Source organism: Carassius auratus, chromosome 23 (assembly GCF_003368295.1).
Source record: "Carassius auratus strain Wakin chromosome 23, ASM336829v1, whole genome shotgun sequence".
Classification (NCBI taxonomy): Eukaryota; Metazoa; Chordata; class Actinopteri; order Cypriniformes; family Cyprinidae; genus Carassius; species Carassius auratus.
In genome coordinates, this window is record NC_039265.1 from 3262570 (window position 1) to 3290366 (window position 27797).

The 27797-nt window shown below is 40.1% G+C and overlaps 2 protein-coding genes across 2 annotated transcripts; both read left to right on the forward strand.

Moving 5' to 3' along the window:
* The first annotated feature begins 1915 nt into the window (after positions 1 to 1915).
* Positions 1916 to 9478, forward strand: LOC113040995 (PRA1 family protein 3-like). Its single transcript, XM_026199238.1, has 3 exons — positions 1916 to 2129; positions 6861 to 7078; positions 8686 to 9478. The coding sequence occupies exons 1-3, from the start codon at positions 1951 to 1953 to the stop codon at positions 8859 to 8861; spliced, it is 573 nt and encodes a 190-aa protein (XP_026055023.1). The 5' UTR covers positions 1916 to 1950; the 3' UTR covers positions 8862 to 9478.
* Positions 9479 to 11099: 1621 nt separating this feature from the next.
* LOC113040994 (serine/arginine-rich splicing factor 6-like) lies at positions 11100 to 16040 on the forward strand. The gene is made up of 6 exons (XM_026199237.1): positions 11100 to 11300; positions 12646 to 12845; positions 14208 to 14323; positions 14440 to 14642; positions 15000 to 15077; positions 15153 to 16040. The coding sequence occupies exons 1-6, from the start codon at positions 11194 to 11196 to the stop codon at positions 15634 to 15636; spliced, it is 1188 nt and encodes a 395-aa protein (XP_026055022.1). The 5' UTR covers positions 11100 to 11193; the 3' UTR covers positions 15637 to 16040.
* Positions 16041 to 27797: the final 11757 nt, after the last annotated feature.

Below are 27797 nucleotides of genomic sequence, written 5' to 3' on the forward strand. Positions count from 1 at the left end.
ATGGGGCCTCGATAGGCCCCCGAACACAGCGTGCAAACTTTCGACATGCTGGAACGCCAAGAGGGAAATCCGTCTTCTTGCGTCTTCTCAACAGCTGTCTCGTAGGATAATTGAAAGAGGAAGATTCCGAGGTTATGCTGCCAGCACGGCACAATATATAGTGGCGAGGCCCCGCCCATATTTGCCGTCTTGTCTGGCATTGGCCAGTGAGAGTTGCAACTTCACTGGCATTGTGCAATAGGATTTCAGGTAGGTTAGGAAGGAAGGGAGTCCCCAAGGCGTTAACGCCATGTCGAGAGACCGTTCTCGAGAGGGAACAAGAGACCAAAAAATGCAGATGAGTTGAAGGCCACTGTCAAAGAAACTTGTGCTTCCATACCAGCTCAGCAGTGCCACAAACTGATCACCTCCATGCAACGCCGAATTGAGGCAGTCATTAAAGCAAAAGGAGCCCCTACCGAGTATTGAGTACATGTACAGTAAATTAACATACTTTCCATAAGGTCAACAATTGACTAAAAAGGTTTATATATATATATATATATATATATATGTGTGTGTGTGTGTGTGTGTGTGTGTGTGTGTGTGTGTGTGTTTTATGAAGTATTCTAATTTGTTGAGATAATGAATTTTTGTAGGTTGGTTTTTGTTAAATGTGAAGCAAAATCATCACAATTAAAAGACCCAAAGACCTAAACTACTTCAGTCTGTGTGCAATTAATTTATTTAATCCTCGATTTTCACAATTTGAGTTGAATTACTGAAATAAATGAACTTTTCCATGTCATTCTAATTTATTGAGATTAACCTGTAGTGTATATATACATATAATAATAAAAAATTATATAAATATAATAAAATACATTATTAAATGTCACTAAGACTGTGATTGGTCTATCCTGTCAGCAAAAAGAAAATAAACATGTAGGCCTACAATCGAATTTTAACACTGAGAAACGTTGCTAGCAGTTAATTGTTAAAACAAATACATAAATAAATAGAAGGATTATTATTAACTTGATTCATCGTTCTTGACCAACCATAGAACAGGTTTGGTCACAAGCCCCGCCTACTCTTGCTATGTGTCACGTGAACGTCGCTCAGTCAACGTGCTTAATCATCGCTTTGCGTCAGAGATCGCAGTAGGACTGTTCGATTCCGAGATTTTTGGAATCGAGTCCGATTCTGATTCATGGTACTGGAATCAATGGGAATCAATTCCAAGAGTCGATTCCCCACTGTTGTTTTCGATTATTTTTTTTAAACTGGATCTAATTTCGCCATGACTGCAGGATAAAGTTCGTAGAACGTAGCCTTCTCACAATATGAAGCTTTATTTGTAAAAAAAGAAAAAAAGAAAAGAAAAAAAAGTGATACATTTGTGTATCAATGATTTATTATAAATAGTAATTTGATCTGTGCATGATAGTCATAAACCACAGCTCAGCAGTGGACATGCGTTTATTTCAACTCTTTTTATCAGAATTATTATTGGCTGATAGAAAGGTTAGAAATTTACAAGAAAATAAGATAAACATCATCGTTCACGTCGTGCAACGCTCAAAATGTAAACAACATAAGCCATATTCTACCCTAAAATAATCTCTGAATCGTTGAAAAGAATTAGACTTCTAACACTATTAGCAAGCAAGATGCGAATTAATGCAAGTATGGTTCACTATGGGTCTCAAACGGATGACTGCTCAGTACTACACGTCATTCAGATCATTTTCGTGGATCGACGTTCAGCCACGTTTGATGACGCAGCAGCCGAGATATGCAAGGTTTCGTTTGATGCTGCAGTCTTCTTCAGAGAGGCACCATAGCCTTGTTGGACTGAAAACGGCTCTGAATGAGGAGTCGATTCCATTTGATTCGAATCCTAGGAGTCGACTCTCGATTCCCAACGCGTCTTAATCTATTCCTGTCCAGCCCTTGCTCACAGTCATCATGGCAGGGATGGAGCTCGCGCCCTTCAGACCGTGGGGGGATTTCTTCCCTGGTTTTGACAGCTTCTCCAAACCCAACGTGTCTGATTTAAGCAAATGGAATAACAGAGTGATCAGCAATCTGCTTTATTATCAGACCAACTACTTTGCAGCCGCTATCGTTGTAATTCTGATTGTCGGGTACGTAAAGGTCTTAAATGCCTTAATCATTTATGTTTACTAGTGTAGGCATCATTCAGTCTGTTATCAAACATTGGTCCAGAGTGCTGTGCGTGTTTATTATTTGTATAAGCTTGAATAAATGTCGTACGCAGTTTGGCTAGAGCAAACTCATCCTCCATTGAATGCGTTGACTGTAAGGAGTCGTGAGAAGTGTTTGTGTCGCTGTGAGGGATGTGTTGAAGCTGGACACACCCTTCTTTCTCTGTGTGCTGTTCTGGAATCAGTGAGTCACTGCAGCCTCTGGAATGTGCTTCACTGCTTACAAACGCAGCTCGTTTTATGACAAATGATACAAACAGGATTCCGGAGTACCGTGACATGTTACCTAACATGTTTAAAAGTCCCAAGAGTAAATAAATACAAATATTATTAAATTTAATAGTTGTGCCATTCACTGTTCCTGAAATGTATAATTGCAGAAAAAATATATACGTTGTATTGAACATTAGGAGCAACAGATTTTGTGTGAAAATAAATCATTCAAGTTGTTTATTTTGTTTAAAAATCTTAAATACGTGTATGAGGTGGCAAGAGGGGCCTTTTATCAGTGGCCTTTGGGGAAGTCATGGGGAAGTCGTGGCCTAATGGTTAGAGGGTTGGACTCCCAATCGAAGGGTTGTGAGTTCTAGTCTCGGGCCGGATGGAATTGTGGGTGGGGGTAGTGCATGAACAGCTATCTCTCCACCTTCAATACCACGACTTAGGTGCCCTTGAGCAAGGCATCGAACCCCCAACTGCTCCCCGGGCGCCGCAGCATAAATGGCTGCCCACTGCTCCGGGTGTGTGCTCACAGTGTGTGTGTGTGTGTGCTCACTGCTCTGTGTGTGTGCATTTCGGATGGGTTAAATGCAGAGAGTATGGGTCACCATACTTGGCTCAATGTCACTTCACTTTCACCCCACACAAGGGTACAACATACAAATACTTAAATAATGTCTAAGTTTATACTTGTTCAAAACAATCACTTAAAGTTTGTACATTTTTCTGCTTGTTTTGAAAAATAAAGGAATATTTTTTTTCAACAAATATACTGTCATTAAAATACATTAATATGAAAATATATTTTAAAATACAGAAAAATGATTTTAATTAGTAAAGATACTGTATTGAAGGAGATCCAATAATAAGTGAATATATGTTAACAGTAGTAACAACAAATTATATTTTATAAAATAATATGATCAATATCGTGTTTCATTCTAAACATGGTGATTATTTCTAATATGGGCACCCAACATAATATATGATATCTACCATCTGAATCTAACCATGTCATGTCAACAAATGGAAAAGGCAGCCATCTATTAATTATCATGATAATTACTGCACGCTTTAAATCCCAACAGCGGGGCGCTTTTAACCCCAAGGACCATAATTTTACATATTTTTTCGTTATTTAAAAATAGTTGCTTCAGTTATCTTAAACAAAACTGAAAATCATAAAGGAGTCCTTTGTCTCATAATATATTACTTAATTTTAGTGATTCTCATTTGCTATTTAAATCTACAACATTTAAAAACACATAAAATATTAGATCAAGTAAGCACAGAATCTACTTTGTGCTGCTGCACGCGATCGCGTCAAGGATCAGACAAAAAATACAAGCATATGTTTTGGAAAGTGTTACGTCACGTTTATGTGCCTTCTAGTGGTTTAGAGGAAAATAATATCAAAGACACCTTTTACCCCAAGGCACTTCAGCCCTGTTATACCCTGTAAATTAAATATAATAGCATGCAAGTAACACTCTAAAAACTAAGTTTTAAACAAACATAAAAAAAATTTAAATCTTAATTAACTTAAGTTTTAAGTCTCTGTGAACCGGACGTTGCTACCAACTTTATTTCAGTGTAGTGACATATTTCCATCTTAAACTGAATATTAGTTAGAGTGCTTTAGGCTGCACGATTAATCAAACGCAATTAATCACGATTGTCATGAACATTTAGTCAGTAAAGCCAGTTCTGTAATCAGCAGTAAATCATTAAATCTACATCACCTGCTAATCAGGTATAATCGTAGGATTATGAAATCGACAAAATCTTTGGCGATAATGACAGCTGTTTGCGTATCTTCTCAGTGAACTACGGCTCGGCGTAGTGTAGTAAATGCTGCTCCATCTGAGAGCACGTGAAAATAGCACATTTAATAACGTTTTTACTCCAAACTCACTTCACTTAAAATAAACTCTTCTGTGAGATTATGTGGCTTCTCAAACAGAATAATTAAGGCACACAATATTTCACTGTATTCTAAGCAGTAATAATGAATATGTCGATTAGCATTTCATTATAGATATACTTTATTATGATGGAAATTATAATAATAAGAACTCAGATAAACCATATTTTGTTGTAGTCGTGTATTTATTTGTCACGTTGAATCGGATTGGATTTTGAATTGGATTTTCAGCAAGAGAGCGCCCTCTGGCCTTCGAGTGGAGACTTACTGTTGATCACAGAACTGTGCTTCTGTGCATTACAATAATTGTGCAGCCATAGAGGGCGTGGTCAGAGATTATATTATTGTTAGGAGAAGAGAGGATCTGTATTACTTACTATTGGAGAAAGCGTAACCGCTAACTTGGATCACATGTGTCTTAACCAATCACAGGCTGTCACTAACTTTCAGTCAGAGTTGTGCAACACTTGATTGCAGTTTACAGTAGGCCCGGACCAGAATATACGATTATTCGATTTTTGTCCGGTTTCATTCAATTTTCAGTTCTGAGATTCAAATATTCTTCATTTTTTTTCTAAAACACCTCGCATCCCCCTCAAAACGGTTCTCATTCGACCTTGAATATAAATCCTCCATGATTTAACGTTGTGATTCAGTTCATCTGGAAGAGAAGACAAAAATGTTGAAGACCTCAGACAAAGGCGGTGTGCCACATGTGTGGTTTGAAAATGGTCTACACCACTTCTGTAAGTAGTACACCTATAGTAGGATATTATCGTTGGCTTAAAAAACTAGCTGGTTTTATCCCCCATGGTAATCAGTAATTTTACACATGATAAAAATGTGCCCTTAATTTGCTTGGAAAATACTTGAGAATACGGCAGCCATAAAAAAAAAAGTTCAGAAGCCCAGCCTAACAATAATGTGTCTATATTAAAACTTTAGCTCTTAACAGACCTGTGTGTTTTGTATCACTAGTGCAGTGTTCGTTCTCGGAGCATATAATCCCTGCCCACCTGAGGCACGCCACTTCTGGCTCGTGCTGTTCTGTAGTTTATTAAAAGTTGATTAATTCTAAACGTGTCACGTGTCCATATTCCACCAAAATGTGACACTGGACTTCCTTGGGTCCGCAGCAACATGGTTCTCAACATAATATAAAATGCAAACAGACAGACAGACACACAGAGATTCCTGACTTTATTAGAGAGAAGAATATGCTTAGCCCCTCCCTCCGAAGCTTCGAATATTCTGTGTTAATTACTACCAAAGTGTTAAAACAATGGTTAAAAATGCCAGTTTACACCAAGAATGACAATTATATTAGCAGACACACCAACGTAATAACATTATATTTGTTATAAACACATACTGAAGTTAGACTATAACGATAACTTGAGAAGTATACTGATAACTAACATAAATATACTGATAACTATAATGATAATTTTTAATATGCAGATAATTGAAATATAACCAAATATACCAACAACTTAAGATATCTTTACTGATAACTTACGATAGCAATACCAATAACTTAAGATATCTTTACCGATAACTTATGATAGCAACACCGATAACTTATGATAGCAATACCCATAACTCAAGATATCTTTACTGATAACTTACGATAGCAATACCAATAACTTAAGATATCTTTACCGATAACTTATGATAGCAACACCGATAACTTATGATAACAATACCCATAACTAAAGATATCTTTACTGATAACTTACGATAGCAATACCAATAACTTAAGATATCTTTATGATAACTTATGATAGCAACACCGATAACTTATGATAGCAATACCCATAGCTCAAGATATATTTACTGATAACTTACAATAGCAATACCAAAACGTAAGATATCTTTATGATAACTTATGATAGCAACACCGATAACTTATGATAGCAATACCCATAACTCAAGATATCTTTACTGATAACTTACGATAGCAATACCAATAACGTAAGATATCTTTATGATAACTTAGTATAGCAACACCGATAACTTACGATAGCAATACCCATAACTCAACATATATTTACTGATAACTTACGATAGCAATACCAATAACTTAAGATATCTTTACCGATAACTTATGATAGCAACACCGATAACTAATGATAGCAATACCCATAACTCAACATATATTTACTGATAACTTACGATAGCAATACCCATAACTCAACATATATTTACTGATAACTTACGATAGCAATACCAATAACTTAAGATATCTTTACCGATAACTTATGATAGCAACACCGATAACTAATGATAGCAATACCCATAACTCAACATATATTTACTGATAATTTACGATAGCAATACCAATAACTTAAGATATCTTTACCGATAACTTATGATAGCAACACAGATAACTTATGATAGCAATACCGATAACTCAAGATATCTTTACTGATAACTTATGTGTGTGTTATAATAACAGTAATGGTGAATAATTGATGTGAATTAGATGTGTGGTGTGGTGTTTGCAGGTGTCTGAACCCGCTGGGCATGTTTCTTGGTGGGGCGGTCGTGGCTTTGGTCTTCATGGGCTCGGTGTGGGCAGGAGAGAATAAAGCTGTGATCAAGAACTTCAAGAAAAGAAATCCCACCCTGTTTGTTGTGGGTGTCCTGGGAATCAGCTACTTCCTGTTGTCCCTGTGTGGAGGAGTGATGGTGTTTCTCTTTGGTATCACATTCCCCATGCTCTGTGAGTACTAGTGTTAGATCATTATTTATTTATATATATATATATATATATATATATATATATATATATATATATATATATATATATATATGGATGGATGCTGCATCACGTTTGGTCACAAGTGCCATTGTAGAAATACTCTGTTCACAGGCATATTTGTCACCCACACTCTCAGAAATAAAGGCGTCAAAAGTGGGTTTTCACAGCCATGCCATTAATGACAAAAACCTTTCAGTAAGCAGTTCTTTAAAAGAAGCACTTTTCTTAAAAATGTAAAAATTTGATCTTTTCACTATAAGGAACCTTTTATGCAATTGAAAGTTTAAAAGTTTTCTGATTAAACCATTAATACCAATAAGGAAGCTTTATTTGTGAAAATGCAGGATTACTTTTGCAAATGAATATAAAGTGGTTACTCAGAGAAAGTGAAAGTATTTATGTATAATTTATGTCTTATTATAATAATACAGCTGTTCTATCGATGACATCTCATGTTTGACACATGCCTTTTATTACTTTAAGTGTAAAAATCCTTCCTATGAATTATTCATTGACAAAAAGAAAACACTTCCTGGTTTAAGTTTTTCACTGAAAAATCATTAAAACATTTTTGCTAACTAAAGAAAAGCCAACATAGTAGATGAAAATGTAGCCTTGACTACCTGAAATAAGCACTAATATTATGAACTGGAGATGAATAAAATCTAGACCTGAAATAATAAAAAATACACAAGCATATAACCGAATTACCCAAATTAAACTAAAATACAAAATTAAAACTGAAAGTTCAAAATATAAAACCTGTAATAGAATATAAATATTAGCAACCCTTTCTTAACCTGACTTTATTTCTTCTGTGGAACATAAACAAAGATATTTGGGGATTTGTATGGACTTAGACTCTTTTTGAACAGAAAGTTTGGAACGACATGAAGGTGAGTAAATGATCAGAGACTTGTGTAAACTAAGGCTTTAATGTTGGAGGATGTGAGCTAGTTCAGTACATCAGTCACAGAGACATGATCAACAGATCTCTCCTCGGTTCTTTGATGATTATTACTCACTCAGAGTCAGACTGCACGGGGATTTCAGGGTACAGCGGGAAACAGGCAGAGATCTAGCAGCATGTTTTGCTTCTAGTCATAGCAACACAAAACATCATCATCTAATTATACTTTATTGAGTTTTAGCAGATCAGATTCTTGGAAACGTCTCTGCCTGAAACCACAGCATGAGCCTTTCACCGCAGTCTGCTCTATGACTACAAGTGTGATGAGGTCTCAAAATAACTCTACATTCGGTGCACTCTAAAGACTGAATAAATCAAGATTTAAAATGATAGCTATGAATTACATGTTCAGATTGTATTCATTTATTGTATGTAAATGTTTAAAAAAGTAATATCCTGCAAAAGGAAAGACTGCATTGCATCCACTGGGCCAGTACTGTACCCTGGGCTTACTGGGAAAGATGCACGTTCACTGGAAACACTAATAGAGCAACTGAGCTCTGAATACTGGAGAGATGGCCTTCTCTGTCATCAGTCTCATGGGTCGTATGTGTTCTGTCCTGGTGTTGTTGCTGAAGTCTTGTGTTGTGCCCTGCAGTGATCCTCATCCACGCTTCTCTGAGACTTCGCAGCATGAAGAACAAGTTGGAGAACAAGATCGAGGGTGTTGGCCTGAAGAAGACGCCCATGGGAGTCATACTGGATCTCCTGGATCAACAAGAAGATAAATTTAACAAAATCCAGGATTTCTTGGAGAGCAAGCTGAAAGATTGAGCATCAACCGCCTCAGTGTCCACTACATGCCGCCACTCTTTCTTCTTGAGTTGTTTTGTGTTTGACAGCCAAATACCAAAATCAAAATATCTTTTTAAATGCCAAAGTATGACGCATACATGTTTGTCACGTCACAAGGAACTGATGACAATGCTGTGTTTGGTTCTTGCTAGTATGAGACTGTCTGTCAAACTCTTGTGCTAGCCTGCTTCCATTAACATTTAGTCTATTTTTTTTTTTTTTGGTTTTTATACATGATGAATTAGAATAAAAAGTGTATGCTTTGTAAAGTTTGAATGGATTTCTATTGACAGAGTCACTGAAAGCACTTTGAAATATTGTGGATTTGGTCATACCTTATTTTTCCCCTGTGGTGAAACGATCAGCGTTCTTCTATTGCACATTTGTAATAGTAATGAAATGTTTTCATTTGAGCTGAAATGATATATGATTGAAGAGTGTGTATTGCATGTTTTGTTTCTTCTTTTATTTTAATTTCTTTGGCTAATGCAAGCTCTGCAGTGAACAAACATTTACATGCTTATGCAATCAATGCACAAAATACGGTTTGTTTGCTGTTTTGCACAGATTTAATAAAGGTGGAATGTGGAAACGTGTGGGCATGATACGAGCCAGTACAAAGTTAACACCCCTTTGGCAGGAATCAGACTGTCCAAACATGATGAATTGAGGTACAGTATGTTTGGGATTGAGATCAAAGTTAGTGTCACTCTCTCAGTCACAGATGTCAATGCAGATTATATTTTCTTTAAGTAACCTTCCCTTCAGCTCCCTTTCTGCACCTGAGAGAGGACTTGTAGATTGATTGTATATTTGGTTTTAAAGAATTGCATTTGATAATTGCTGATACTGCATGATCAAGCATAGATGAAAGAGAGTGGATTTTAAAAAGCACTTTCTTTTTTGTTTGTTTCCTGCTCAAGCATGCACTCAGGCTGCAGAGCGGTTTAAGATATAGCCAAGAGCTAGTTTCAAATTAAAGCCTTATTTTTTACAAATATACACTTTTGAAATATAATACTTTTATTCAAAAATTATATTGCATTGCATACAAGGTTCACATTTACATTTTAGCACTTCTCGCACAGTTCACATGCTTTACAAAAGAGACTATTGAAAAAAACTATTGAAGTCATTGGCTACCGATGATTCTAACTAGTTATCTTTTGTTTGTTTTTTATGCAAAGGTAGTATAATACAAAGAATAGTGTAATAAATGTACATATTTAAAAAAATAACTTCAGAGGATTTACAACGCTTATGAACGTTAAATGCATCATCGCAGTCTTGTGAAAAGGTTCCTTCAATCTCAAAGTGCAAAGGATTGTGGGTAATATTAGCCGTGTGCATGGATCCACACTTCAAAATAGTAAATAGTAGACCAAATACAATGCTTTGGGACAAACACATAGTATTTAGGATGGATAGTATGAACATTGGGACGCAGGGTTAGTTTGGATGGGGCGCTCTAGATCGAAGAAACTTTTTTTCTCTCTCTCTTAAAGGGTTCATATGATGCGATTTGAATTTTTCCTTTCTCTTTGGAGTGTTACAATCTCTTGTTGCATGAAGAAGATCTGTGAAGTTACAAAGACTAAAGTCTCAAAGATAGTCTCAGAGAAATTCTTTATCAAAGTTAAGACTCTGCCACGCCCCCTAAAATGCCTCGTTTAAACACGCCCCCACATCTCTACATCACTATGTGGGAAGATTTGCGTAATGCCAACCAAATGTTCATGCAAAGAAAGAAGGCATGGTTTCAGTAACAGTGTTGAAGGAGTCATTTCACGTCAGTTTAATTGTGTGTGTATCTAGGAGAAAGAAGACGCACTTTATTTGTTCTTCTGAAAGTAGGTGCATTCAGGAATCTTTAAGATTACTTACAACAGAACAGCAATGCATTTTATTTATGACTGTTTCGTGAACCTTGGAGAGGAGGTCATTCTGACTTTGGGACTTTGTAGAAAACGAGCGTTTGAGAGAGGCAGGGCTTAGAGGACCTACAGTAATGAACAGTATTTGAAAAATATTGTGTTTTTGAACATTAAAGCATGCCAACATATTCTGTTACACCAAATACACGAAATAATAATCTTTAAAAAAGCATCATCTGACCCCTTATAATTTCCCTCATTCCCGTTACTGTTTCATTCTCCAGTCCAGTTGGTGGCGGTAATACACCATAAATTGGCTTGTCAATCGTACAAGAAGAAGATCGAAGAACTTCCGGTTCACGATCGGACAAAAGCCTGTCTCTGCTGTTCTCAAAGCTGGAGATAATCCGTTGCTGTTGAGCTCGAGTGGAGTCAAGATGCCTCGAGTGTACATCGGCCGTCTGAGCTATAATGTCCGCGAGAAAGACATCCAGCGGTTCTTCGGAGGCTATGGGAAGCTCCTGGAGGTGGATCTGAAGAACGGGTGAGTTATTTCATCTGCACGCGACACAATAATAAAGCGCGACACGAGGACGATGACGCTAGAGTCCGCGCGCAGCGCTGCCGCCATTAAACCATTCTGTGACGGGTACTGGTTGGTTTTTAGCTGCAACTTTTAGGTAAGTGTTAATTTTAAACGTTGTTGTTTTTAAGCTATATAACAATAGACTTGCCACTTTTTTTAAACGAATGCGAGTTTGTTTGTTCGCGGCGGTTGATTAACGTTATGCGGTGATACTGGGCACTATTCGGCGGGACGTGTTTTGTTTTGGTTGTTGGTTGAAGCCATAGACAGTAGGGTTGAAGCAGATGTGAGTCTGAATCTCTCGTCACGCTTACGGCCGAAGCGCCTCCACTGTCTTGGGCCTAGAGACCGCAGCAGCGCGCGCACACACACTGGAGCTGATGGGCGGAGCTAACGACGAAACAACATCATAACACCTTCACTTACTGATTCACTCTTAATTCTGTTTCGACTTTACAAATATAACTAACATTTATATAAGCTATCTCACACACTTCACGTGGTATGTTTTTCGATCTCAACTTATTCTGTTTAAACTAATATTTCTGACTCCTCCCACAGCTTTAAAACCGTCTGTTTAGACAAGCCTAACACTTTGCACTTGCTAACTACATGTTAAACCACACTAACCAATCCGGGCCGTACACTTGCAACGAACAAAAGCATGTTAGCAATAAGCTAAAGATTCCTAGCACGAACCAGAGTACCCCAGAAGACATTAGTAATCCCTGACTATCTAATGGATGTTATGGTCTTCACGTCTAGCTTAAAACCGTTCAAACTAGAAATGTAAAATACTTAAAGCTTTATAAAACCTGTATCAGTTTTTGACAAACCTATTTAGGTCGTTACTTGCTGGTCTGGTTGTAATTAATCACATTGATTATGCAATATAAGAGAGAACTGCACCAGATTTTCATTTGTGTCTCAGTTGCTGTTGCATTAGTTAAGTAAATTTGCAGGTTTATACTTTGTGTACTTGGCAATCTTCAATTACAAGCTGAGGACTGGATTTGTCTCAAGGATTTGGAAAACTGAAAGTGTAAAAACAAATGCAAGATTAATAATTTTTTGTATTCTTCACAGTAGGTCTTTTAAAGGCAGATCTTATCTGATTGTGTTTAGAATGAAAGCATTATAAGAACCCAATAAAATTATCAAATGACCAACCCTTTTGAGATTGACCTCCAGGAGCAGCTTTGATCAGTGACACACATTGTTGGGGTTCAGTGATGTATGGATCTAACCCCATTCCATCTGTCCACCGCTCTGATGCCCGTCCTCGTCCGTTCTGTGCTCGTAGGTACGGCTTCGTTGAGTTCGAGGACACCCATGATGCAGACGACGCCGTGTATGAGCTGAACGGTAAAGAGCTGTGTGGAGAGCGGGTGATGGTGGAGCACGCCCGGGGTCCTCGCCGGGACCGCGACAGCTATGGAGGAGGAGGAGGAGGAGGAGGGGGTTATTATGGTGGAGGTGGAGGTGGTGGAGGAGGACGCAGCAGTAAGTAATGCATTGCATTGAGTACTTGTTTTTACATTTCTATTACGATCATTCTTGGAGGATATCACAAGTGTAAGCAAGCGTGTAACAAAACTCGCTGCCCAGTATTATGCTCCTCCAGGTGTTGTGTTGCTTACAAGTGTTTTTTTTTTATTTATTTGTTTTTCTCTGTACCTTTTGCTGCTAATTCGAGCAGTTTTTGATTTCTGTATTGGCATTTACAGAATATCAAACACCATGCTGGCAAAATCACATTTCAGCTGCTGATGAAAATGTTATTAAAAAGGATGATGTTTTTGTTTCCCTTGCCTGCCTTTTTAGTAAAGAAACCCAAATCAGCTGCACACAGCTTTCTGGATTCCTTGTCTTCATTATGATGTTCATGTAATGCTAATGAAATGCCATAAATGAACATTAAGTCTTTAGCCCAGTAATATCAGGGCAAGTCCTTCCTCAAGTGTTTATTTTCCGCACTTTAATTTCACTAATTTGATCTTGAAACATGTTTTGTTTTAGATTACATGCTTCTACCAATTTTTTTTTTATATATAAAGGGTGTTTTATATGATAGTGTTTCTTTTCCCAATATGCCATTTTCTTTTGTTCTTGAGTTTAAACTTGTGTTCTAGCCCAGTGGAAAGTAAGCATCAAAGTCCATGTTTAAGTCTAATTTTATTTCCAATTTGATTTTCATAATAACAAAGTCCTTGATGTTTCAATTTGAAAGAGTCCAGTGGGGGCTGAGGCTGAGTCCAAGTGTCGTTGTGGCTAAGATGACTACCTGACCGGTTTGGCCTTGGCCTCTTCACCTTACAATGTGTGTGTGACCTTTGCCCCTTGATGCTTTGGCTGACCTAACCGGAAGCCAAGATGACCGCAGCCTTTTGCCAATAGACCAGGGGTGATGGTGAGGAATGACACTAGTTATTGCTATGTTGTCCATATGGAAAGCCTCTAGCCAGGATGTAATAGAAATACCTAAAATGGAGACATTGGGTTACACTAGAATTTCTGTATGGGCAAGTCGAGATGCTCAAGCCAAGGATTTGTAATCCTAAATCGTAAAACATTTAAATGTATCATGCTGCCTATCGAAAAATCATTTTTGCCCTGAAAGGCCAAGAATGGTCTTGTCAGCCTTATGTGTGTCTTATCAGTTTCTCTTTTATCCAAATAGTAGTGCCTTTTCTGGGAGGCAGCAAACTGCTCTTGAGTCTGAACAGGTTGGCAATAAGCAACAGAGGGCAAATATGACTTGTATTTTCTCTTAGGTCCTAATGTAAAATCAATGGCGCTTGTCTTTCCCTGATTTCTCTGTTGTAAGAAGATCTTTTTTATGTTCCCTTCCCTTTTCTTAAAAAGGTGGTTACAGCAGCAGAAGTCGCCCTGGAAGGGACAAGTATGGCCCTCCTGTTCGCACTGAGTACCGTCTCATTGTGGAGAATCTGTCTAGTCGCTGCAGTTGGCAAGACCTCAAGGTAACGGTTAAGGAGTTTCAGTAAAATAATCATCTCTCTGCATCACTATTTATAATTGAAGGAAGTACCGTGCCATCGGCAGCAGTGTTGAGGTGAAGTTTGGCTTTCTTTTGCAGGATTTCATGCGACAGGCAGGTGAGGTGACCTACGCAGATGCCCATAAGGAGCGAGCCAATGAGGGCGTGATTGAGTTCCGCTCCTACTCTGACATGCGGAGAGCTGTGGAGAAACTGGATGGAACAGACATCAATGGCAGGAAGATTCGTCTTGTTGAAGACAAGCAGCGCCGTCGTCGCTCCTACTCTGGCAGCCGCTCTCGGTGAGTTAACTTATCACCAGCAAGTGCAAAGCACCAGTTTCTGGTGAACCTGGTTGTGTTGTGTCCCTAGATTGGCATTGGCATCTCACAGGACTGGGATCTTGCTGGGCACTTTTTACCCCTGGTGTACCACACGGTTCTATCCTGGGTCATATTTAATTGCTGATTATGATGTTAAAAGGCTGTTCTCAAACCCTCCCATCTTTGTTTGGACAAACAGTCCATTGCCAATCTGAATGCTGAAGGGTGCTGCTTTGATTACAGCCTTAGTATTTGTTTATAGTACTTTGCATATTAGGCTGGGATAAGAGTAGGTATGTTTAACAAAAATTAATTATACATATTTTCTCCCACCAGTTCTCGTAGCCGGCGTCGTTCTCGTAGTAGGAGTCGCCGTAGCAGCCGTTCTCGGAGCAACTCGAGATCTCGCTCAAGGTATTAAAATGAAAATTGATTGAGCATAAATGACTGTTTGGATCTCCTCTTTCAGCTGCTGTTTGTCTTCTGTAGGTCTCGCTCTCGCCGGCACCGCTCCCGTTCCAGGTCGGGACACCGGTCCCGCTCCAAATCTCCATCGAGCAAGTCTCGCTCGCGCAACCGTAAATCCCGTTCTCGCTCCCGCACACACAAGTCTCGCAGTCGATCAACCAGTCGCAAGTCTCGCTCCCGCTCTGACGAGCGCAAGTCCCGCTCTAAGAGCACTTCTAAAGTGAAGTCGGATCGTGGACGCTCCAAGGAGAAATCGGTCAGCAGGAAATCTAGGAGTAGATCGGCTTCACCGATGGAGAATGGCGACGGGGATCGCGCCAAGTCTGCTTCTCGCTCTCCATCACCTCATGCTGAGAAGAGCCCGGGCAAGTCTCCAGACAGGCATTCACGCTCTCGCTCTAAGTCTGTCTCACGCTCTAAATCTGGCTCTCGCTCCAAGTCTGGCTCACGCTCTAAATCCCGCTCCAAATCCCGCTCCCGTTCCAGATCTGCATCCCAAGATTAGTATTAAGTGTGGTCTGAATTTTTTTTTTTTTTTTTTTTTTCACCCTTCTTACGAGTCCAGCTGTCCAGGATAGTTTTCTAATGGTCATGATGGGATCCAGGTCCAAGGCATTTCGTGTTTTATTTACCCTTCTATAGTAAAAGTGAATCACCACTTCAATTTTATATTCATAACAATAGCATGAAAATAAGTGATTTAATTTTGTGTGCTGCATGTCAGTCATTTTTATAAGCCATGATCCTCTGTGGTGTGTGGCTGGAAGAGTCGTCTTGGGAAGGAAACGAAAAGCCACTGTATCTTTTGGCTTGTAAAACTATTATCTGAAAAATCTGGGCCTTGATTTCTTCATGTAATAGTTTGTTGAAAACTGTCTGATTTTGTTTTATTAAAATCCAGTCTATTTACTTTGTTGTTGTGTGTTCTCTTTAATGCATTTAAACCAAATACTTGTTTTTTGTTTTGTTTTGTTTTTCTTTTTATAAGGGCTGTACTTAATTTTTTTTTTTCGTTGGCAGATGACTGGTGATCACGTCCTGTTAAGACCAACAGCTATAATAGCAGAACTTTTTTACAGTCCTCTTCCATTTGCACATACAGTGCAGTGTGTGCATGATTATGCAAGGTGATATTCTGATTATATTTTTTTTCCAAGCAAGCTTTACCATTTCCAAACCACATCAATCCTAATAACTACCATTTGTATTAAATCATTAAGTTATTCATGAAGGCTGGAAGTAAAAATCATAACCAGGTGTGCATAATTAAGCAGATTTACTTTTACAGATAAAATGATCCAAAAAAAAATAAAGGTTCTACTTGAACTCAAAAGTCAAAAATTATTAAATGCCCATGAGAAGGGTATGATGCTAGACTTTGCAAAGTTAAAGGGTTAGTTCACCCAATTTTAAAATTATGTAATTAATAACTCGCCCTCATGTCGTTCCAAACCCTTGAGACCTCTGTGTATCTTCGGGACACAGTTTAAGATATTTTAGATTTAGTCCGAGAGCTCTCAGTCCCTCCATAGAAGCTGTGTGTACGGTCTACTGTCCATGTCCAGAAAGGTAAGAAAAACATCATCAAAGTAGTCCATGTGACATCAGAGGGTCAGTTAGAATATTTTGAAGCATTGAAAATACATTTTGGTCCAAAAATAGCAAAAACTATGACTTTATTCAGCATTGTCTTCTCTTCCGTGTCTTTTGTGAGAGAGAGTTCAAAACAAAGCAGTTTGTCATATCCGGTTCGCGAACAAATAATTTGATGTAACCGGATCTTTTTGAACCAGTTCACCAAATCGAACTGAATCATCGAACTGAGTGTTGAATGTGGATTCATATTTTTTGCAGGCTTTATGAACATTAGTTTCAAGTGTCACGTCCTCTTGCACCTCTCTTTATCCATCCAATTCATGTCTCAACTTTGCAATTTCTGCGTTGCATTAGTTTTTAAATATTTATCCTGGCCGTTTAATTATTTTTGAGTTAAATCTATTTTATCTAATAATTTAGCACACCTGAATATAAGGAGTTTTTTCACTTCCAGTCTTCATGGACGATTATATATCACTTATAAATTAAATATAAAATCAATAAGATTAATTTGGTTTGTAACTGGACAAATGTGCATAAAAATGTGATCAGAATATCACCTTGCATATTAATGCACGCACTGCACTATGTACAGTTATTGTGATTACATTAACTGGTAACAATGTACTAGCTCTAAACCTAACCTTAACCCATGTAGTTACTTTATATTACTTTCTAAGCTAAGTACATCGGCTAAAAACACATCTCTTCCACCTTTATTTGACCCTCTATAGCAATCTATACTATAATTCTGTTCTTTAAAAAAAGACTTCCACTCTAATCATATACTGTTTTTTTATTTATTTATTTATTTTATATATATATATATATATATATATATATATATATATATATGTATATATATAACACTAGCTTCTCTATTCATATTGTATTGTCTCTGTTTTCTTTTTATTTATTATATTATTTCAGAAAAAATCCTTGGTATGTGCTCTGTAAAGCTAAATAATTTGTATATCATTGATCTATTGATCATTCTGATTACTTCTATTGTCCTCTTTTGTAAGTCTCTTTGGATAAGTGTCTGCTAACTGTAAATGTACATTGTAAGTACACATACTGTAAAATAAAGTGCAACCACTATAATAACTGGGTTACACTATTTTAAGATGTCCTTGTTAAAGTGTAATACATTTAAGTACTGAATAATATTAATTAACTACATGTACTTAGTATATTGTTAGGGGTAGGATTAGGGTTACTTGCTTGCAATTATGCACAAGTGTTGCTGTTTATGCACTTATGTATTGAGTGTTGATGACAAGTCAAGTCACCTTTATTTATATAGCGCTTTAAACAAAATACATTGCGTCAAAGCAACTGAACAACATTCATTAGGAAAACAGTGTGTCAATAATGCAAAATGATAGTTAAAGGCAGTTCATCATTGAATTCAGTGATGTCATCTCTGTTCAGTTAAATAGTGTCTGTGCATTTATTTGCAATCAAGTCAACGATATCGCTGTAGATGAAGTGACCCCAAATAAGCAAGCCAGAGGCAACAGCGGCAAGGAACCAAAACTCCATCAGTGACAGAATAGAGAAAAAACCTTGGGAGAAACCAGGCTCAGTTGGGGGGTCAGTTCTCCTCTGACCAGACGAAACCAGTAGTTCAATTCCAGGCTGCAGCAAAGTCAGATTGTGCAGAAGAATCATCTGTTTCCTGTGGTCTTGTCCTGGTGCTCCTCTGAGACAAGGTCTTTACAGGGGATCTGTATCTGGGGCTCTAGTTGTCCTGGTCTCCGCTGTCTTTCAGGGATGTAGAGGTCCTTTCTAGGTGCTGATTCACCATCTGGTCTGGATACGTACTGGATCCGGGTGACTGCAGTGACCCTCTGATCTGGATACGTACTGGATCTGGTGGCTACGGTGACATCGGAATAAGAGAGAAACAGACTAATATTAGCGTAGATGCCACTCTTCTAATGATGTAGCAAGTACATCGGGTGTTATGTGAAGTTTTTCCAGTTCCGGTTTACCTAATTAATGCAGCCTAAAAATCCTTTAACGGATTTGGATATTAAAAGCATATTTGTATGTTATGTGTAAACCAGGTTAAAGAGATGGGTATTTAATCTAGATTTAAACTGCAAGAGTGTGTCTGCCTCCTGAACAATGTTAGGTAGGTAACTATGCATTCTGTTAATTTTTCAAATTGGTGTGTTTCTCCGGGCCTCAAAGAAATATAGAGTGGAGTATCATCAGCATAACAGTGAAAGCTAGCACGTTTCCTGATGATATCTCCCAATGGTTACATGTAAAGTGTGAAAAGTAACAGCCCTAGAACTGAGCCTTGAGGTACTCCATACTGCACTTGTGATCGATATGATACCTCTATATTTACTGCTATAAGTACGATTTAAACCATGCTAATGCACTTCCATTAATGCAAACAAAGTTTTCTAGTCTATTCAAAATAATTTTGTGGTCAATTGTGTCGAACGCAGCGCTAAGATCCAATAAAACTAATAGAGAGATACACCCACGATCAGATGATAAGAGCAGGACATTTGTAACTCTAAGGAGAGCAGTCTCAGTACTATGATACGGTCTAAACCCTGACTGGAAATCCTCACAGATACCGTTTTTCGTTAAGAAGGAATATAATTGTGAGGATACCACCTTTTCTAGTATCTTGGACAGAAAAGGGAGATTCGAGATTGGTCTATAATTAACTAGTTCTTTGGGGTCAATTTGTGTTTTTTTGATGACAGGCTTAATAATAGCCAGTTTGAAGGTTTTGGGGACATATCCTAATGACAATGAGGAGTTAATAATAGTCAGAAGAGGATCTATGACTTCTGGAAGCACCTCTTTTAGTAGCTTAGATGGTATAGGGTCTAACATACATGTTGTTAGTTTAGATGTTTTAACAAGTTTATACAATTCTTCCTCTCCTATAGTAGAGAATGAGTGGAACTGTTCCTCAGGGGGTCTATAGTGCACTGTCTGATGCGATACTGTAGCTGACGGCTGAATGGTTGCAATTTTATCTCTAATAGTATCGATTTTAGAAGTAAAGTAGTTCATAAAGTCATTACTGCTGTGATGTTGGGAAATATCAACACCTGTTGATGCTTTATTTTTCATTAATTTTATGAAATTAAATTTATGTTTGTTTTCTTCTAAAAAAGATGAAAAGTAATCGAATCTAACTGTTTTTAATGCTTTTCTTTAGGATAGGTTACTTTCCCGCCAAGCAATACAAAATACCTCTAGTTTTTTTTTTTTTTTTCAGCTGTGCTCCATTTTTTGGGCTGCTCTCTTTAGGGTGCGATTACGCTCATTATACCATGGTGTCAGACTGTTTTCCTTTACCTTCCTTAAGCGTAAAGGAGCAACTGTATTTAAAGTGCTAGAAAAGAGAGAGTTCATAGTTTCTGTTACATCATCAAGTTGTTCTGAGGTTTTGGATATGCTAAGGAATTGAGATAAGGGTCTTTCACACTGCTGGAAGCTTTTCATAGTACCAGAACTAATTGTGGAACTACCCTCTTTTGGGTGTTTTCACACCGCTGGAACTAGGTGTGATTTTGTGGTACCCGTCAAGCAGTAAATCTTTATGGTTTGACTACGCCACCCCCTGATGATGGCAGGAGGACCCACAAGTCTTACCTTAATGTAGTGTAGCTAACTCTATATTTTCCCCGCAAAGGGACAGTTGACAAGAGGCAGGTATATAAATGTATTTCAAATTTATTACAATTTAGTACAAAAAGGGTGGAAAAGTTATTAAAATGGCTCTTAAATACTGCTATACAATTGGTGGATTCTCCTCAGTCTAGGAAGGTCGGATCAGCCAATGCGAAACCCCTGCTCAGGTGGACCCTGGTGAGACAAAAAGAAACAGGAGACAGCAACCCAGCACCAGAAGAAGCATGCCACACAGCAAGCACCACTCATTCAAGATCTTCAGATACCACGACAAAAAATCTCACACTGTGTTATGGTTATAAAGACACCCCAAAACAATGTCTCTAACAATGTGGTCCCTTGGCAAGAAGCGGCAAAGCATCAGTGTGGATCCGGCCTTGTACAGGGATAGCCTAAGCAGAAGACATAGTTAGGGAGGAGAACCACCAGCATGGATAACACCAGAAGTTTAAGGAACAATGCTACTACAAGTAGGCCACATGGGTGGTAGGCCCAGAAGCAAAATCACATCACACAAACAAACCAAAAAAAAAAAAACAATAAAAAAATGCACATTAATCACAAGAAAACAGTAACTGGCCTGGTCCCTTTTTGGAAATAAACAATCATGTTAGTTGCCAGCCTCATTAAACAGCATAGCATAGTCAACTCAAACATGGCTAAAAAATATAGGCCTACTTTTCAGTATGCTCAACTGTCCCACAGCTCATTGACATATGAAGACAAAGGTGAACATTCCACAGAAATGTTATTTTCAGAAAAAGTATTTTAAAACATGTGCCAATGCAGATATAAAACACTCAATGGCAAATGTGGATATAAAGGCATTTACAGATGCAGCCCAGCAGCTCAGGTCACAATGAGGTGATCACAACACATTTTAAACCTCCATGCAGAAGCCTGTGTCCTCCATGAAGAGTAGACACACACTTCTAGAAATTACCCTGATAAAACAAAATAAATACTAAAATTCAAATGGCAGTGATTAATCATACTCTACCATGACCAACAGTACCTACACTGAAAAGGAAGCCCAACGCGCACAACAGTGTCCAGCACCAACACAAAGAGAATCTGCCTGGCACCCAGCAGACACTTATCACTTCCTAATTGGTCATGTGACTTTTCAAAACATCATGTGATCCTGGGTGTGAACGTGATGCAACTAGGTTGTGTGCCAGCCTATGTAGATCCCCACACTCACTCCTCCCAAAAGGTGTCGTCGCCCCCGACGATCAAACCTCAGCCCCAAGGAATGCTGCAGCCCTTACCACCCCCACATTGGCACTGGATACTGTGGACCTTGGCAGATTGTGAGGATTCTAGTGTTTTCTAGCTGTTACTCGCCTGGTGCGTCTAAGACCTGGTGACCTGTTTTGAAGTAGGGGGTGCCCTTCATCGCTGTCATTATCATCATCGTCATCCTTGTCCCAACCCTCATCCTCCTCCACAGGTACTTCTGCAACTTCATTGGGGGCCATTGGTGGCGGATCTGGAGTGACAGCAGCTACTGGAATAGGTGTTGCTGCTTCTATCCAGGTAAGGACATCTTCGTCACTGCAAGTTGAATAACCTTCTGGGTAAGTAGTTTTTGTGGATGGCTGAGGGACCTTTGGTACTGATGGTATAATATCCAACTGTGATGCTCTAATCTCTGTTCTGTGGACTTGCCGGACATTACCAGTTCCATCAGCCAATGTCACAGTGTAGGGCCCACCAGGGCCAGTTGGTGTCCTGACGACTTTGTACAGTGCTGATGACCAGACATCCTGGATCTTGCGACGACCTTGGCAGCGGTGATCTTTTAAGTAGACCAGTTGGCCATCTGTAAAACCCTTATCACACACCTGTTGGTTGTGGTTTCGCTGCCGGTAATCTGCTGCCTCCTCCATGTTCATGTTCAGCCTAGTTTACGAGTTACCTGAAGCCGTTCCTGATGCCGTATGACCCATTCATCCAAAGAGCTTGTTTCTTCAATATCGTTAGCCCCCAAGAGGAAATCAATAGGGAGTAGAGGTAGCACGCCAAACATCAACGAGTAAGGGGAATGACCAGTGGAGCAGTGGGTAGAAGTGTTGTATGCCCACACCAACTGAGAGATGTACTTTGGCCACACCCGTTTCTTTTCCACAGTGAGCGATCGGAGGAGGTCATGGAGGGTCCTGTTAAATCGCTCACATTGGACATTCCCTTGGGGATGGTATGCTGTTGTTCTAGACTTTTCAATCCCATATAGCTGACACAACTGTGCGATGAGTACACTCTCAAAGTTTCTCCCTTGGTCGGAATGTATTCATTTAGGCATCCCGAAGCGGTTGAACCAGCAGTCAACTAGAATCTTCGCCACTGTTCTGGCACTTTGGTCTTTGGTTGGGATTGCCTGGGTGTATTTTGAGAAAACATCTGTCATGACCAACACATTTTCCCTGCCATCTGTTGCAGACTCAAGCAGGGTAAAGTCTATGGCAAGTACTTCTAATGGCTGACCTGCCAGCAGAACCCCCTGGTAAGTCTTGACTTTGGGCTGGACAGCTTTAGACAGCACACAGCGTTGGCAATTCTGACAGTACCTCTCAATTTCTGCTCCCATCCCTGGCCAGTAACACCATTGCCTCACCAGGTCAGTAGCTCGCCATACTCCTTAATGTCCATGTTGGTTATGGAGACCCCGGAGAAGTTCCTGGCGAAGACACTGCGGCAGGAGTAGTTGGGTGTATGGCTCTCCATGAGGGGCAGTTGTCTTCCGGTGCAGCAGGCCATCCTTCTCCAAGATACGATCCCACTGCCGGAGGAGATGTTGTACATCCTTGGTGAGATTGGTCTGCTGTTCCTTGCTGGGAGGCCTTCCTAGTCTCCAAAGAGACAGAAAGTCTTTCAAAACAGGATCCACCCCCTGTAACATTGCCAGTTCGGCATTGGATCGACTTTGAAGGATTCCGATTTGGTGAGATATAGCTCCCTCAGCCCTATCAGGGATGAGGGGTTGGTAAGTTTCAACTCTCAGCTGGTCAGTCTCCAGATCTGTGGTCTCTGCCTGCATGCTGTACTTGCGAGAGAGAGAGTCAGCATTAGCATTATTTTTTCCTGGTCAGTAGTGTACAGTGAAGTCGAAAGCTGCCAACTGGGCAACCCCACTTTGTTCAGTAGCCCCCAACTTCAGGGTCTGAAAATGACTTGAAGGGTTATTATCAGTGTAAACCTTACAAGCCAAGCAAGTACTCTCTGAATTTTTCTGAAACTGCCCATTTTAATGCTAAGAACTCCAGCTTCATGGAGCTATAGTTCTCCATGTTACGCTCCGAACCACGCAATGAGTGAAGTGAGTGAAGTGAAGTGACATTGAAGTGACACACACACACACACTGTGAGCACACACACGGAGCAGTGGGCAGCCATTTATGCTGCGGCGCCCGGGAAGCAGTTGGGGGTTCGATGCCTTGCTCAAGGGCACCTAAGTCATGGTATTGAAGGTGGAGAGAGAGCTGTTCATGCACTACCCCCACCCACAATTCCGTCCGGCCCAAGACTAGAACCCACAACCCTTCGATTGGGAGTCCAACCCTCTAACAATTAGGCCACGACTTCCCCCAAACAAACATGCTCTTTAACTCCGTGAAACTTCTCTCACATTTTTCAGTCCACATACTGGGAAGGATGGCAGCTGGCCTGGTCCTACACACCTTTGCAGTTTTAATTACATCTTCCACTAGTTGGTGATGTGGGGACACTAACTGAGCAAACCCTTTAATGAAGCGGCGATAATAGCTGCAAAATCCAAGAAATTATTGGACTTCGGTCACATCACAAGGCCTCCTCCAGTTACTCACAGCAGACACCTTCTCTGGATCAGTGGCCACACCTTCTTTGGACACGCGATGTCCCAAGTACTGCACTTCCTTCCTGAAAAAGTGGCACTTACTCAGCTTTGCCTTAAGCCCTTTCTGTTGGAGTCGGCTAAGGACCATCTCCAGTCTCTGCAAGTGCTGGGCCACAGAAGAAGAAAAGATTATGACATCATCCAGATATAAAAGAACTGAGTGAAAGCTCTGATCACCAAATATTCGCTCCATGAGCCTCTGAAACGTGCCGGGAGCATTACATAGCCCACGTGGCATCCTTTCAAATTCAAACAGGCCAAAGGGGGTACAGAATGCAGTTTTTGGCTTATCCTTCTCAGCGACAGCAACTTGATTATAGCCACTAGCCAAATCTAGAGTTGAGAACCTCTGGGCCCCTGACAAGGCATCCAACGACTCCTCAATACGAGGTAATGGGTAGGCATCCTTTCTTGTCTTGGCGTTAAACTGACAGTAATCATTTACATTTTACATTTATTCATTTAGCTGACGCTTTTATCCAAAGCGACTTACAATTGCTATATATGTCAGAGGTTGCACGCCTCTGGAGCAACTAGGGGTTACATGTCTTGCTCAGGGACACATTGGTGTCTCAGTGGATTCGAACCCGGGTCTCTCACACCAAAGGCATGTGTCTTATCCACTGCGCCAACACCACCCCTACATCGACACACATCCGCAGCTCTCCAGTTTTCTTTTGCACCAGGACATTGGGTGATGCGTAAGGGCTGCTACTCTCCCTGATCACTCTGCTGTCCAGAAGCTGTTTTATGTGGTCCTTTACAGCCTGCCACTGTGTAGGGGGTATTCGCCTATATCTTTGTCGGACTGGGGCATCATCTAAAAGAGGTATCTCATGTACAATCTCATCAGTGCAACCCAGATCTCCATCATATCTAGCAAAGACATCACTATACTTCTTGAACAGCTGTTTTGCTTGGCCCTCCTCTTCAGGTGAAAGCTCTGACCAGTGTAAAGCTGCAAGAACTGCTGAGATGGAGGCAGGTGGCCCCCCAGCAGTATGTATATTAACTAGGGCAACATCACCATTCTCCCCTTCAAACTTCAGCTCCTCTGCCTGAATGTCAACCACTGAGTGCAACATCCCCAGCACCTGCTTTGAGTGGACAGTAGCACCAGTGGCTCCTACATTTACTACAGGAACATATGTCACGCCATTGGTAACACTGAGTAGCGACGGGGACAACAGCAAACCTGGGGCAAGATCGGAGCCTCCAGGTTCCAACAGCATTGTGGCAGGTGGCGTATGTGGGACTTTTGGGCAGGTGACTTTAATAATAACTTTAATAACTTAAACTTAAGTGACCCAGCTGGGATGAATTCCCCACCCCTTTCTAGGACCCGCACCTGACCCTCATGAGTTAAATGGCAAACATCTTGGCGGCGACAGTAGCGGAGCACAGACTCCCAACAGGCCTCTGCCTTAACAGCACCTAGAGAAGCAAATAATTCCTCACCCTGTTGTGCAAACAACTCCCTATAACACTGAGAAATGACATTCATTCCTAACAGCCCAGGAATGGAATGTTGTAGTGTGCCAGGGGCATCCTTCACCACCAAAACCCCCCACCCTGGAAAGGTTCTACCCAGTACCTGGATATCCATCTCTAAATATCCAACATAGGGGATATTTAAACCATTTGCAGCTTTTAATGCCAACCACCCACATGACTTGAGCCTAGGTGCTCCCCAATGTTGAAATTCTTCCTTAAAAAGGGACTCTGTGATTGTTGTCACCATAGAACCAGTGTCCAGTAGACACTTTACTTTCCACTACAGGGCATTTACCTACAAGTGAGACTGACTCATCTGAAGAGAGCAGGACCTGATTAGAGGGACTAGGATTGTTTATCACAGTGCTTGGATCAAAATGATGCATACCTGACTGTCCTGTAACTGCAGGATTTTCCTCGGGCTGGACATTGGGTAAACTGGCTGTTTGCTGCCTCGGTCCCTGTCGACACTGACGGAGGACATGCCCAGGCTTACGACATCGGAGACAGATGGGTTGGCCTTCTGGGGTAAACTGGTAATTGGGGTTATGAGGACGAGAAGTAGGCTGGTTTAACACAGATTCTATCTTAGACTCAGTAGTATTTTATTAATCTGTGACTGCTGTTGGTTAAGCTGTTCCTGCAAGACAGAAACTTCAAACCCTTTTCCCACCCCCACTGCATGACAAGCCTCTTCAATACTTAGATCCTCCCCACAGTGGTGAAGCTCGGCTCGAGTTTGTCCAGATGGGCGCTCACCCTCTTCCATCCATCTAATTGCTTCATGCCGTAGTGCTATAAAAGCAACAGCCGGATTTTGACGCACAATGCTCTTTAGCTCTCGTCTTAAGGAAACATCACGTACATGCTCCATGAACTGATCTCTGACTAACATATCTGGGTCTGTCAACCTATTAGGGTAAGCACGTTTGATTTCTTCAATTAGAGCCCACAAACAGTGAGAAAATTCTTTTAACGACTCCCCATTTTTCTGTTTTCAGTCAAAGAATTTTCTTTGCAGGCTGACAAAGGAGGAGGAGGAACCATAAACTTCTTTTAAAAAGTTTAAGATTGTAACCGGATTTTCCCGCTCCTCTAAAGAGCGGAATCTGATTTCAGCTTTTGCTTCTCCTTCCAAATGATCATAAAGGAAGAGGGCCTTCTCCCTAGCACTCATATTCCTATCCCTCATGCATGACTCAATATTTTCTATCCAATCATAAATCAATATATCAGATTTAGATTTCGAGCCGGAGAAGTGGGGGCACTTTCTCTCTCTTTGAATATAAACAAAACGTTCTGGTCTAGGTTGTGGACCAGAAAAAATTTGTGAGCCCAAATCGCCACTGGGGGCTTTCCCACCAGCAGTAGTGCCATTACCAGAGGTACCTGCGCTGGCACCTCTTCCTCTCTGAAGTTGTTCATTTGCCACTTGTAATCTCTGCACTTCTTCCCGAAGAGTCAAGAGTTCCTCAGGCACATGTTCCTCCACCTCACTCATCTTACCAGTTTAACAACCTCACTACCACAGAAGAGAATATGGAAAAATGTCAAAGACATGGAAATCAAAAAACACTTCAGTCTAACAGTCTACAGGTCTAACAGTCTAACCAGCACAACTGTTGCTATCCATGACGTTAGTAGACATTGATTGGCCAGACGCGTTTGAAAATGCTCTCATCCGCCATGATTTAAAATGCTGTGTAAACATATTGTAAACTTATTTTGCAAGTATTGTGAACAGCGATAAATATTCGGACGCTGAAGTGCAGGGACTTGTAGCAAATGTAGCACTGGCAGTTGTCGTGGAGATTCTCAGTCCTCCATTCCGTTCTTTCAATCGCTTTATTTATATGTCGACATTCCATGTCCATTATTTTGAAACCCGCGTGACACAACAAAAACACAGCTCTCATCACAGTGTCCTCCATCCTCCTGCTGTTAACATTGTTGTTGTTTGTTAATGTTATTGAATGCCACGCACAAATGACATCGCTGTCGACCGGCTTATGTCACTTACTATTACA